Consider the following 14,159-nt stretch of genomic DNA (forward strand, 5'->3'; position numbering starts at 1 on the left):
AGCTACGGCGGTTAAACTGCCTTCTCCCTCTCCCATCTCTGAGCCCCTCCCCTCCGTTTCCCTGGGTAACTTGTCCCGCCCCTTGTGTTCTGCGCAGCTTCTGATTCCTCGCCGCTGTGTGTATGGTTTTTCCCCCCTGCTTCACGGTGCTTTAGAAATCTGACTCGGGATTGGCCAGGGTCGGAGACTCTCTGCCAGACGACCAATGGCTGGAGGGTGCTCGCCCGAGTCCAAGATGGCGGTGCTGGGGACTGGCAATAGGGCCCCTGGAGGGAGGAGGTGAAGCGGCCTCGGTTGGAGGCTTTGGGCCCCACCGCTCCGGCTCTTTCCCTTCTTCCCGGAGCCAGCGGGGGGGACTCGGCTTGGGTCCCAGCCATGGCAGCGGAAAGCAGCAAGCAGTTTTGGAAGCGGAGCGCAAAGTTGCCTGGCAGGTGAGCGAGGGAGGGCCGGCCGGTCGGCCGGGGTCCTCTCTGGCATCGGTGCCGACTAATCAGGCGTTCCACCCTTGAGTCAGGCAGCGATTAGCGATGGCAGTTTAGCGGAGAGTATCTGCCGCCATTCATTCTGCGAGAGGGCTCCCGGTGTCTCCCCCCCCCCCCCCAAACTGATCTGTGGCCACGAAGGAGGAGGAGAGGGGAAACTGTGTAGAAAGGTTGTATTGGGGTTTCCCCAAGGCTAGTCTCGCTGTTAGGGTCGTGACACGGTTCCTCTCAGGCACAAAGTACCGGCTCTGGTACACAGCAGCAACCGCAATCTGAAGTCCTTTGCTAATGAATGGAGCGCCGGGACAGCGGCTTCCTTGGTTCCCACGGTCAGAAGCTGGTCCTAGAGAGCAATAGCGGAGCTGGCGAGGTCCTGGGGCACCTCTCCCGCCTGGGCCATTCGTCTTGCGATCGGCGAGATGGTGCCCTGCAGAGGGAGGATTGCTCTTTGCCGAGGAAGTCCATGCTTCAATCGGTGGGGATCTGTGTAGTATGCTTATTACGCTGATGCGTATTGCTTGCTGAACGCTGTGATTCAGGTTAAATATAAATCCAGGTAATAAAAAGGAACTGGCATTATTCTTTAAAAGCAGCGGCAACAACAACAACAACAGGGTTAGGCCTAAGGTGAAATGAACAACTGGCAACCTTTTCCCTGTTTCAGCTGGAAAGTTCTGTGAAGAATTTCAGGACACAAGGCAGACCTTGAAGCAGAATTCCTCGTCTTCTGCTAAGAATTCTTTTCTTGAGCTGTGCCATGAGTCGCCCCCATAGTGCCCATTTCCAAAGTTGGTGAAGTGGAAGTTTGCATTTCTTGAGTTATGGGGGCTTAGAAGGGTTCGTAGATTGGATAGATATGTTTGTGCACACAAGAAGTACTGAACCAAGTACCAGGTTCTTTTTCCCACCCTGGAAAGTTGGCCTGTGGAAAACTACTATTGACAAAATGTTTGGGCTATTGCTGGAGAACATCTGGAGTTTAGACAAACTTCTCTAAGTTCTAAGGAAAGGTTTCTCACACCATATACTGGCAAGATCATTGTCTTATACCTACAGTGGGGTCTTGACTTGAGAACTTAATCCGTATTGGAAGGCGGTTCTCAAGTCAAAAAGTCTGTAGGTCAAGTCTCCATTGACCTACAGTGCATTGAAAACCGATTAATCCCGTAAAAGGCCGTTTTTGTTCCATTTTGGTTTTTTTCTGGTCTGTAAGTCAATTCTCAGGCTGCAAATCAAACCTAAATTTTGCGGCCAGAGAAGTCTGTAACTCAAAAAGTCTGTAAGTCAAGCCGTCTGTAAGTCAAGGGTCCACTGTATTTGTCTTGGATAATTTCTTCCCCTGGGTTGGTTATATCTTTGTGATTAAGAAAGTGGGTTCAATTTGCCTGTTTGCCCACTAGGAGTGTATTTGAAAGTATGAGAAAACTCAACACAGCTCTTGGCTAATTTAAAAGAGTTTAAGACCTACCTAATCCTTGTTGATATCATCAGGCATATATGCCCTGGAAGAAATCGGGAATAAAAACCAAGACATGGATGTGTGTTTTGGATAAAGCTGTGTAGTTATAACATATAAGTGTTATATTCTGCACATGCTCTCTAATGTCATCTTGACCCTGCATTCCTATTACAGTTTGCCACTGCAGCCCCTCTAGAATGCTTAGCTGGCTTAAAATCCTGCCAAGCTAGGTAATTCTTTATTTCTGCCTCTAATACACACTGACTTTCCCGCCAAACATAAAATTGCAAGGATAGTTTAGATGTGTGGGAAAGCTGCAGATACTTGCTGTATAATGTATTCTTAAGATGTTAACACACGTTATCTTTGGAAATATGCTAGCATCTCCCTATCTTAAGTCTTTTATCACATCCTGCTTGCATGTATATTTCTGCTTCTTTCTAAAGGAGTGTGTCATTTCCATCTATAGCCATTTTAAACAGTAAAGTTGACTCAACCTGGCAAACCGGTTTTGGGAAAGTAAGTCAGCCAACTTGAACTTCAGCCCAACCAGTGTGTGTCAACTTCATCCAGTTTTGGTATAAGTTGTCTGCCAGCTGCTGAGAGATTTTTAAAGCTATGGAAGGGAGCTGATTTGTGCACATGCAGTATTGTCTTAATGGTACTTAATACGTATTTCTCACATGCTCTTTTATGAAGCACACATAGCTTGTAATTAATTATTCTGAGAACCAGTTACACACAGCCCCTCTACAACAGACTTGCCTTGCTCCCCACTCATGTTATACTGCAAGCTGTGAATGGCTCAAATTGTTTGTTGAGAATAAATCACCATTTTTGTATTAACTTGCGTTCGGAAAGTTGGGCATATGGCAAGTAACTCTGATGACCCGTGTGCAGTGTAGTCCAGGCTGAAAAGAAAAATACTTGACCTACATGTAGTCATGTGAACTGGTCTCTGTTAAGTCTGCAGAGAGGGGAGGGAGAGATATTTTGATTGGGACTAGAAGGTGATGCAAATTCTCAAAGAGCAGCTTGTTGAAATGGGGAATGTTTCCCATGCTTTCTTTCTGCACCAACCAAAGAAGAGGTAAAGAAAGGAGTTATGAGGGCATAGGGGATTGCCAGTTTGATACTGCTTTAGCCTGTAGTGGATAGCTAGACTTGTTGGAGGTAGTTGACAATATCTGCTGGCCTCCTTGAAATGTCCAGATAGCTTTGTTACAGAAGACTTGTTCCTGTTGCCTGCTTGCTTTGATCTGAAAAATGAAAATTAATTTGGAAGAGTTTGATTTTGACGTGTTTGGATGTGTCATTTGACACATAAATTATCCTGTTCTAGGTCAGATAGTTGGGTCCTTTGACCTCTGGGTCAGTAGAGTCCCATAGTTCTGCTCAGGAGACATGTGGATGCTTTGGTGCAGGCTGTCATCTTATGGTTAGCCCATTGTGTGTGATAGACTTGTTAAATAGCATACTTATTTGGTTTGTTTGGTTGCTTTATTTCAGTGCTGTCTTTCTCCCAATTACTGGATCCAAGGTGGCTCACAAATGATTAAAAGTCCAGTTGGCATAACCAATTTTTGTTAGGGCTGTGGGAAAAAAAGATGGTGAAATTAATGTTATTAGCACATGATCAGTTCAAACACAGATTTTGCGAACCAAATAGATTCAATTGTAGAACTCTTGGTTTGGAAATAATGCATAAATAATCACTGGAATCTGCATGAATGAGGCTGCTTATTAAGAAGCATACAGTGACTTTGTAAGACTGCATATACAAATTCTTAAATCTACATTGCATGTCTAGAATTGTGGTTTGGATTAAGAAAGTTCTGTCCACCTGCCAGGTTGTGTCTGGCCTTGTTCTTCTTACCTCTGATTCAGTAGCACATCAGTTGTGCTATGTTAACAGTAATGAAGAAACTACAATTCTAGAAAGATGATCCTCCTTCTCTACATGATTTTGAACATGTAGCATTGTTAAAGTCATTTGTGTGGGACTCTTGATATGTTTACAGCTGAAACTAGAGCAATTTCTCACAAATCATTATAGTTTCTTATCACCCCCTATAGTATTCAACCTGTTTATGGAGCTCAGCACCCCCCACTGGATCCCCGGCTCACAAAAAAGTAAGTATTCACTGTTTACCTCATCAGAAGGCAAGAGTTAAACACTCATTATCATAAGATGTTCTGTTGTGGGAGGAAGGCTCTACAGTTTTTCTGTTTGCTTTGCTTTCTTGTGGAATAGCGTATCTCAAATTCTAGTTTGAGTTGCTATTTCAGACAGAAAAGGCACTTCATACTTGTACCTTAAAGTCAATTTAGTGGATTAAATTTAGTGCTGGTGGATTAAATAATAAAACATTGTTTTTGAGAACAAGAACTGAAAATTCTATGTGAACCAGAGCTTTGTGAGAGCAGATGATGTTCTGCTGAAATGCACTAGCTAATGTATTTTGAACTATTGGTTTTCCTTCAGGCATGAGGTTTGTCTCTTTTTGCTTTCATTGGCAAAAATGATTGGTCACTGGTAGCTTTAGTGTTAAGTCACTGTGGGAAGGCATTTCCATCACAATTGTTGTCCTCACTGCTTGTCAAGAGGTTCATGGATTGGGGAGTCAAATGCCCATTTTAATCTCTAAAGGGAATTTCACCAAGGAGAAGGTGAGGGATCAGCATATGTAGGCTACGAAGTTCCACTCTGGCCTATGTATTGTTTGCTGTATATAAGTAATGTAACATTCTAGATTAGGCTGTAGAATTGGGGATGTGTACTGACAACAAAGTTTAATTTCAAAGTTAGTTCAACATTTTTGGAAAACAAGCCATGTCTCCTTGGGTAGCTTCGGAGTTCTCCAAACTTAATTCAAAATCCAAATTGTGATTCAGGGAATCTTTCACAACAAATAACTATAATGTTCCTGGTTTTTTTGTACTACAGTACATTGGATGAAATTGGCAGGCAAATGAATTCTGCGCAAATGAAACTGAATAGTGAAAAAAGATGTGCATGATTTGTGAACTTTACAATTCAGGGATTTCAGGAAAGGGAATAGTTTACTCCCAAATGCTTAGGGGAAGGGAATCCATATGAAAATGGCACATATTATATAGGTGTGCCTTAAAAAGAAGCGTGTAAAATTTCAAAATATTCCATTTAGGCATTTTTCTGCTGCATTTCATTAATTGTTTGTGACACTCTCCCCTACCTGAACTCTTGGTTCTTGCTTTAGGTTTTAAGTTATTTCAGTGCATTTTTGTGTTTGTTTTTAATTATGAAGTACAAATGTATGGGTTGAAATGGTTGATAAAAGAGAAGTGAGGGACTCAAGAGCTTCTCAACAGTCAAAGGTGGAATGTAATGCCAAAAAGTGTGGGAACTGTGCTTTTAGGGTTCATCTTTGATGCAGTGAATGGATGACACATTGCTGAAAACATAAATAGAAATGTATACTATTGAGCTTGTGGACAGTATATTGCACATGGGGACTATTTAAAGCTAGAGGTCTTCTTAAACAGGATTTCTTTCACCCTTCTGTGGGAAATCTGTGTTTGGTACAGTGGGGTCTCTACTTAAGAACTTAATCCGTATTGGAAGGTGGTTCTCAAGTTGAAAAGTTCTTATGTTGAATCTGCATTTCCCATAGGAATGCATTGAAAACCATTTAATCCGTATCTGCTCTTTTCCGTCCATAGAAACTACAGTGGAACCTCTACTTAAGAACTTAATCCGTTTTGGAATGGTGTTCTTAAGTTGAAACGTTCTTAAGTTGAAGCAAAATGTCCCATAGGAATGGAATGAAAACCAATTAATCCGTTCTGGCTGTTTTTTTGTTATGTAGAGGTGCATTCCTACATTGAAGAATTAGTTCCCATAGGAACTAATGCAAAGCTGGTTAATACGTACTCTACCACTAGGGGGAGAATTTTTTTTTAACCTAAGATGACCTAAGGTTAAAAAAAGAGCAGCAAAGGTTTTTTTTTCCTGTTCTTGGATTTCTGTTCTCAAGTAGAAGCAAAATTTAGCAAATGGAGCTGTTCTTAAGTTGGATTGTTCTTAAGTAGAGACGTTCTTAAGTAGAGACCCCACTGTATATGGCTGTGTCTCAAGCACACACAAATCTGTGCATGCATGAACCCATATACAGTGGTGCCCCGTATAGCGAGGTTAATCCGTTCCGGATTAACCTTCGCTATGCGAAAACATCGCTGTACGGGCAAGGAAAGCCTATTGGAACGCATTAAACTTAGTTTAATGCGTTCCAATAAGCGTCCAAACTTACCCCTCCAGCAATGTTTTCGCGTCCGGCGGCCATTTTGGAGCCACCGATCAGCTGATCGGCGGCTCCAAAATGGCCGCGGATGACCCGAAATGCCCCCCCGCAGCGTTTTCGCGACCTCCGTAAGCAAGGGGAGGGCGCGAAAACACTGATAGGGGGCCATTTCGGGTCATCCGGCGGCCATTTTGGAGCCGCCGATGAGCTGATCGGCGGCTCCAAAATGGCCGCCGGACGCCCCGATCGTCGCAAAGCGAGTGCGGCGATTGGGGCAGATCCGTATAGCGATCCCCAAAAAGGGATCGCTATACGAATTCTTCGTTAAACGGTGTGCTCGTTAAGCGAGGCACCACTGTACATTATTAGTGCTTGGTGCAACCATAAAACCGTATTTGTATGTCAAATGTGAAAGCTCCCCATCACCTCTTTATAATTCCAGTGAAAGAAGGAATATCCTTAGTTATTGATCAGGGCCAGAATCCTAGCTCATTGCTGGAACTGCATGTTAAGTAGAGGGTGAGGAGGCAATAGAAGTAGTAAAGCAGCTGCTGTTCTCTACCTCTCACCTGGGTTTTCATGACTGGCTGGAGCTTGTGTGTAACCCTCTTGCATGTTGCTGACAAGTGCCACCTTTAACAGTATGGTGGTACTATGGCCTCCTCATACTGGCAGCCAGAAAGAAAATGCTGAGGAGCTTGACACAGATTTGGGAATCATGGAACTTCATATAGTTGAATACTTGAGAGTATAGGGATGCAGTGTCCATCTCCCTCCATGTTGTTCACAAAGCTTTGGGGGGACCCAGACTTCTTTCAGAAAAGTTTTGGAAGACCTTTAGGACAAATCTTGTATCTGCCTGATTTGCTGGGATGGGTTGTCTACATTTAAGGCATAACCCTACTGAAAATCTGATGTGCTGTATCCCATGTTGTGAATATAAGGTTGACCATATTTCTCTCGAAGGATATAAATATGCAGTTTCATGATTTAAAAAGTGGTTTTACTGTTAGGTGTAAAGCTGCCAGTGTGATATAGAGCAGGGGTCTCCAAACTTTTCACACAGAGGGCCACATAATATATTTTTGAGGGAGCGTGCATATAGATGCATACACACACAGAGCCCTGCCCACCTACCCGCACTTATATAGGCACACACACACCTGCCCACCTACACGCACACCTGCACAGACGGGCCAGAGAAAAAGGCCAGGTGGGCCAAATGTGGTCCACGGGCCGTACTTTGGAAACCCCTGATATAGAGGGTAGACCAGGACTCAGGAGACATGAGTTGAAATTTCCACTCAGCCATAGAAACTCATGGGGGAGGTAGGCACCAGTAAAATCACTTGTGATGAGACTTGACAGTGCATAGTGACAATTTTTAGCAGTTACAAAGCTGTAATCATTCAGACTGATCCCCCTCTAGCCCAGTCCATTTGTCTTTGAACAAATGTTACTACTAGATGTCTGTCTTCCATCTATAGACTCTATAGTACAACTATGGATACATTTATCTGCTATAAATTTTTCTAATTGCTTACCAGTTGAAGCTTGAGAGGAACAAAATTTTCTGTAACTGTCTTGCCTGCTAAAACTTGAAAAATGTGATAAACCTTTGGAAACATGTTGGACTATTTGTCTCTTATTTTAATTTAATTTAATTTTAATTTTAATGTAATTTCCAATGATGCTTCCCCCCAGACACATGCATATTTCAAATATAAGCTTTATTGTTGGAAACAAGCCTGCCCATCACAGTTAAACGTTTCCTGTCAGCATTTTTGCCTTCTGTAGCAAATGCCCAATGTAAGTTTGCAGCTGGGATGTGACGAGGATTTTCCAGTCTGACTAGCTGAACAACAAGTGGTTCCAAGTACTACATGTGTGCACAGGGAGAAGTGGAATGGTTACGTCAACATATGGAAGCCTTGTGTTCCACACTCCAATCAGAAGCCTGTAAGGCTGAAGACAAAAACAGGACAAGAAGAATTTGGCATTTAAGTTATTTATTTAAAATATTTTTACCCCACCTTCTTACCTCTATTACCATCTCCACGCAAGAATTGGAGGTTGTTCATGACTTTGTGTACCTGGGCTCAATGATCTCTGACACTCGCTCCCTAGATGTCGAGCTGGAGAAACGCATTGGCAAAGCAGCTACCATGTTCTCTAGACTCACAAAGAGAGTATGGCTCAATAAGAATCTGACGGCATATACCAAGATCCAGGTCTATAAAGCCTGTGTCCTGAGCACCCTCCTGTACTGCAGTGAGTCCTGGACCCCTTGTGCATGGAGAGGAAGCTGAACACATTCCACATGTGCTGTCTCAGATGCATTTTTATATCACCGGGCAGGACAACGTTCCAAATAGAGTAGTTTAGAACAAGCTGGAATTTTTAGCATGTATACATTACTGAAACAGTGACGTCTACATTGGCTTGGGCATGTCGTGAGAATGGCTGGTGGTCTGATTCCAAAAGATCTCCTGTATGGAGAATTAGTGCAGGGAAATTGCCCCAGAGGGAGACCACACCTGCAATACAAGGATATCTATGAGCGGGATCTGAAGGCCTTAGGAATGGACCTCAACAGATGGGAAACCTTGACGTCTGAGCGTTCAGCCTGGAGGCAGGCAGTGCATCATGGACTCTCCCATTTTGAAGAGACACTTGTCCAGCAGGCTGAGGCAAAGAGGGAGTTCCAAAACCAGCAAAATCAGGGAGCTGGACAGGGGACAGATTGTATTTTCAGTGTGGAAGAGATTATCACTCTCAAATTGGCCTTCTTAGCCACACTAGATGCTGTTCCAAATCCTCTATACAGAGCACGTTACCATAGTGTCTCAAGACTGAAGGATGCCTAACTGCAACTGTAACTAAACATTTCCCGTAGGAATGCATTGAAATGCAATTAATCTGTTCTGGCTGAAGAAAAAAAAATCACTGCAGGACTCATTGGAAACGCGATTAATCCCTTCCAGCCGAAGGGGAGGGAAAAAAAGAAAAAGCAATCAAGCGTGCAAGACTCATTGGAAATGCACAGAAAACAAACGAAGCAGATCGGAAATGCACAGAGAACAAAGGGGGCAGGTTGGAAATGCAAAGGAAAAAGCAAGGAAAGCATGCAGGACCCATCGGAAATGGGGGGAAAAAAACCCAAAGCAACCAAACCGCCCAAGACCCATCGGAAATGGGGGAACCCCCCCAAAAGCAACCAAACCCCCCAAGACCTATCGGAAATGGGAGGGAGTAAAAAAACAACCCCCCAAGACCCATTGGAAATGGGAAAAAACCCAAACAAACAAACCCCTAAGACCCATCGGAAATGGGGGGGAACCAAAAAAAAACCCAAGACCCATTATAGCAAAGAAACATAATCCACCCAGCTCAAAACCACACTTCAAAAACATCCAGAGCAGTTTTTAAAAAGCAGAAAAGAGCACCTTATCGTACCTGGCAGCCCAAAGCCTCCCTGCAAACACACACACATGCTCACTCAGAAGCAGAAGGAGGCAGTCCCAAGCCTCCTCCAACAGACACTAAGTGCTGGGGCAAAAGAGCTACAAAGAAGCAGCCTTGTTGCCACCTACAGTTAGAAATTTGTATTTCCTGCCTTTTTTCCCTGCCTTTTCTGTTAGTAAGTAGAAGCTCTGGTTGCAAGTAGAAGCAAAATTTTGCGACCGGAGCTGGTCGTAACTTGAAATGGTCGTAAGTAGGGACGTTCGTAAGTCGAGGCACCACTGTACAAATATGTAAAAAGCACCAAATACCACACTAAAAATGGTAAGCAAAATCAACATTAAAAACAGGTTTACAGGAATACAGCACAAGACTATTAAAATGCCTCTCAGCCAGTCTGAAGAGAAAGGTCTTTGTCTGCTTGCAGAAGGACAGCAAAGATGGAACCAACCTGGTCTTCTGTGGGAGGGAGTTCCAGAATCTGGGTACAGCAATAGAGAAGGCCCTCTCTTGTGTCCCCACCAAATGTACTTATGAAGATGGTGGTTTTGAGAGAAAGGCCTCCCCTGATAATCTTAACATTTGAGCAGACTCTTAAAGGGAGATAACTTGGACCCAAGCCATTTAGGGCTTCATAGGTAAAAGTCAGCACTCTTAATTGTGCTTGGAACCCGATTGGCAACCAGTAGAGCTGCTGTAATGGAAGTCATTTGGTTCCTATAACCAGCCACAGTCAGCTGCAGTGCTTCGGACCTACTGAAGTTTCTTGTCCAAAGGCAGACGCACGTAGAGTGTGTTACAGTAATCCAGCCCAGATATAACTAAGGCATGTGTCACCATGGCCAGATCAGACCTCTTCAGAAATAGGTGCAGCTGGTATACTGTGCAAAAGCAATCGTGGCCATTGCCAAAATGTGGGCATCCAGGCTTAGAGACAAATCCAGGAGAACGTCAAAGCTGGTCATCTCTGTTCGTACTGCTTTATGAATTGTACACTTATGATCAACACCAACTTTCCTCAAACTGGTACCTTCCAGATTTCTTGCAAAAAAGGGCAAATGCTATTGTAGGCTGCCCTTCATTGGTTGCTGCCTTGTCATGGTGAAGAGGCTTGAGTAACTCAGAGAAGCTATGGGCTATGCCGTGCAGGGACACCCAAGATGGACAGGTCATAGTGGAGAGTTCTGACTAAACGCAACAGGTAGAGGCAAGCCAGTCCAGTATCTTTGCCAAGAATACCCCATGGACAGAAACAAAAGGGTAAAGGATATGACACTGGAAGATGAGCCCCTCAGGTTGGAAGGCGTTCAACATGTTACTGAAGAAGAGTGGAGGACAAGTATAAATAGCTCCAGAGCTAATGAAGTGGTTAGGCCACAGTCAAAAAGAGGCTCAGCTGTGGACGTGCCTGGAAGTGAAAGGAAAGTCCGATGTTGCAAAGAAAAATACTGCATAGGAATCTGGAATATAAGATCTATGAACCCTGGTAAACTGGATGTGGTCAAACAGGAGATGACAAGAATAAATATTGACATCCTGGGCGTCAGTGAACTAAAATGGACTGAAATGGCTGAATTCAATTCAGATGCTTATCGTATCTACTATTGTGGGCAAGAATCCCGTAGAAGGAATGGAGTAGCCCTCATAGTCAACAAAAGAGTGGGGAAAGCTGTAATGGGATATAATCTCAAAAATAATAGAATGATTTCAATATGAATCCAAGACCTTTCAACATCACAGTAATCCACGTTTATTCACCAACCACCAATGCTGAGGAGACTGAAATTGACCAATTCTATGAAGACTTAAAACACCTTTTGGAACTGACACCAAAGAAAGATGTTCTTCTCATTATAGGGGATTGGAATGCTAAAGTAGGGAGTCAAGAGATAAAAGGAACAACAGGTAAGTTTGGCTTTGGAGTTCAGAACAAAGCAGGACAAAGGCTAATAGAGTTTTGTCAAGAGAGCAAGCTGGTCATCACAAACACTCTTTTCCAACAACACAAGAGGTGACTTTACACATGGACATCACCAGATGGGCAATACCGAAATCTGATTGATTATATTCACTGCAGCCAAAGATGGAGAAGCTCTATACAGTCAGCAAATACAAGACCTGGAGCTGATTGTGGCTCTGATCATCAGCTTCTCATAGCAAAATTCAAGCTTAAACTGAACAGAGTAGGAAAAACCACTGGGCTAGTCACGTATAATCCAAACCAAATCCCTTATGAATACACAATGGAAGTGAAGAACAGATTTAAGGAACTAGATATGGTGGACAGAGTGCCTGAGGAACGTTGGATAGAGGCTCGTAACATTGTACAGGAGGCAGCAACGAAAACCATCCCAAAGAAAAGGAAATGCAAGAAAGCAAAGTGGCTGTCCAAGGTGGCCTTACAAATAGCAGAGAAGAGAAGGGGGAAAATGCAAGGGAGATAGGGAAAGTCACAGAAAATTGAATGCAGACTTCCAGAGAATAACAAGGAGAGACAAGAGGGCCTTCTTAAATGAACAGTGTAAAGAAATAGAGGAAAATAATAGAAAGGGAAAAATCCAGAGATCTGTTCAGGAAAATTGAAGACATTAAAGGAACATTTTGTGCAAAGATGGATATGATAAAGGACAAAAATGACAGGGACCTAACAGAAGCAGAAGATGTCAAGAAGAGGTGGCAAGAATACACAGAGGAATTATATCAGAAAGATGTGGATATCCCGGACAACCCAGATAGTGTGGTTGCTGACCTTGAGCCAGACATCCTGGAGAGTGAAGTCAAGTGGGCCTTAGAAAGCTTTTTTAACAAGGCTAGTAGAGGTGATGGCATTCCAGACAAACTATTTGAAATCTTAAAAGATGATGCTGTTAAGGTGCTACGTTCAATATGCCAGCAAGTTTGGAAAACTTAACAGTGGCCAGAGGAACTAGAGACCAAATTGCGAACATGTGCTGGATTATGGAGAAAGCCAGAGAGTTACAGAATAAACATCTGCTATATTGACTGTGCAAAAGCCTTTGACTGTGTGGACCACAGCAAACTATGGCAACTCCTTAAAGAAATGGGCGTGCCTGACCACCTTGTCTTTCTCCTGAGAAACCTATACGTGGGGCAGGAGGCAACAGTTAGAACTGGATATGGAACAAATGATTGGTTCAAAATTGGGAAAGGAGTACGACAAGGCTGTATATTGTCCCCCGGCTTATTTAACTTAAATGCAGAATACATCATGCGAAAGGCTGGACTGGACGAATCCCAAACTGGAATTAAGATTGCCGGAAGAAATATCAACAACCTCCAATATCCAGATGATACCACTCTGATGGCAGAAAGTAGGAGGAATTAAAGAACCTTGTAATGAGGGTAAAAGAGGAGAGCGCAAAAAATGGTTTGAAGCTCAACATCAAAAAATCTAAGATCATGGCCCCTGGTCCCATCACCTCCTGGCAAATAGAAGGGAAGATACAGAGGTATTGACAGATTTTACTTTCCTGGGCTCCATGATCATTGCAGATGGTGACAGCAGCCAGGAAATTAAAAGATGCCTGCTTCTTGGGAGGAAAGTGATGACAAACCTCAACAGCATCTTAAAAAGCAGAGACATCACCTTGCCAACAAAAGTCCGAATAGTCAAAGCTATGGTTTTTCCTGTAGTGTTGTATGGAAATGAGAGCTGGACCATAAAGAAAGCTGACCGCTGAAGAATTGATGCTTTTTAATTGTGGTGCTGGAGGAATCTCTTGAGAGTCCCCTGGACTGCAAGGAGAACAAATCTATCCATTTTGAAGGAAATCAACCATGAGTGCTTACTGGAAGGACAGATCCTGAAGCTGAGGCTCCAATACTTTGGCCATCTGATGAGAAGAGAAGAATCCCTGGAAAAGACCTTGATGTTGGGAAAGTGTGAAAGCAGGAGGAGAAGGGACAACAGAGGATGAGACAGTGTTGTCATCAGTTGGACAGTGTCATCAAAGCTACCAGCATGAATTTGACACAACTCCTGGAGTCATTGGAAGACACGAGGATCTGGCGTGCTCTGGTCCATGGGTCCATGAAGAGTGGGACATGTCTAAACGACTAAACAACAACAACAACTGTAGGCTGCATTAACAGAAGTATAGTTTCCAAATCCCATGAAGTATTAGTCCCCCTCTCTTCATCACTGGGTTAGGCCTCATCTGTACTGTGTCCTGTTCTTGACACCACACTTTAAAATGGATGGCAACAAAGTGGAACAAGTTCAATGAAGGGCAACAAGGATGATCAGAAGACTAGAAATCAAGCCCCATGAAGAAATATTGAAAGAACTGGGCATGTTTGACCATGAGAAAAGAAGACGGGGAAGATATGGTAGTACTTTTCTGTACTTGAAAGAGAGTGATACAGAGGAGGAGTGGGATCTGTTCTCTTTCATCCCAGAGGGCGGGGCACATAATGGGCTCAAATTACAGGAAGCCAGATTTTGGTTGAATATCA

At 43.4% G+C, this 14,159-nt stretch overlaps 1 protein-coding gene across 1 annotated transcript in view; it reads left to right on the forward strand.

The window, feature by feature from the left end:
• The first annotated feature begins 211 nt into the window (after nucleotides 1–211).
• Nucleotides 212–14,159, forward strand: part of TBC1D22B (TBC1 domain family member 22B) — a 53,829-nt gene continuing 39,881 nt past the window's right edge. Inside the window, exons 1-2 of the mRNA XM_020795303.3 lie at nucleotides 212–431; nucleotides 4,018–4,074. Coding sequence (XP_020650962.1) covers nucleotides 376–431; nucleotides 4,018–4,074 — 113 coding nt within the window. The 5' untranslated portion in view covers nucleotides 212–375. The remainder of the gene's footprint in view (nucleotides 432–4,017; nucleotides 4,075–14,159) is intronic.

This window comes from Pogona vitticeps, chromosome 4 (genome assembly GCF_051106095.1).
Source record: "Pogona vitticeps strain Pit_001003342236 chromosome 4, PviZW2.1, whole genome shotgun sequence".
NCBI lineage: Eukaryota > Metazoa > Chordata > Lepidosauria > Squamata > Agamidae > Pogona > Pogona vitticeps.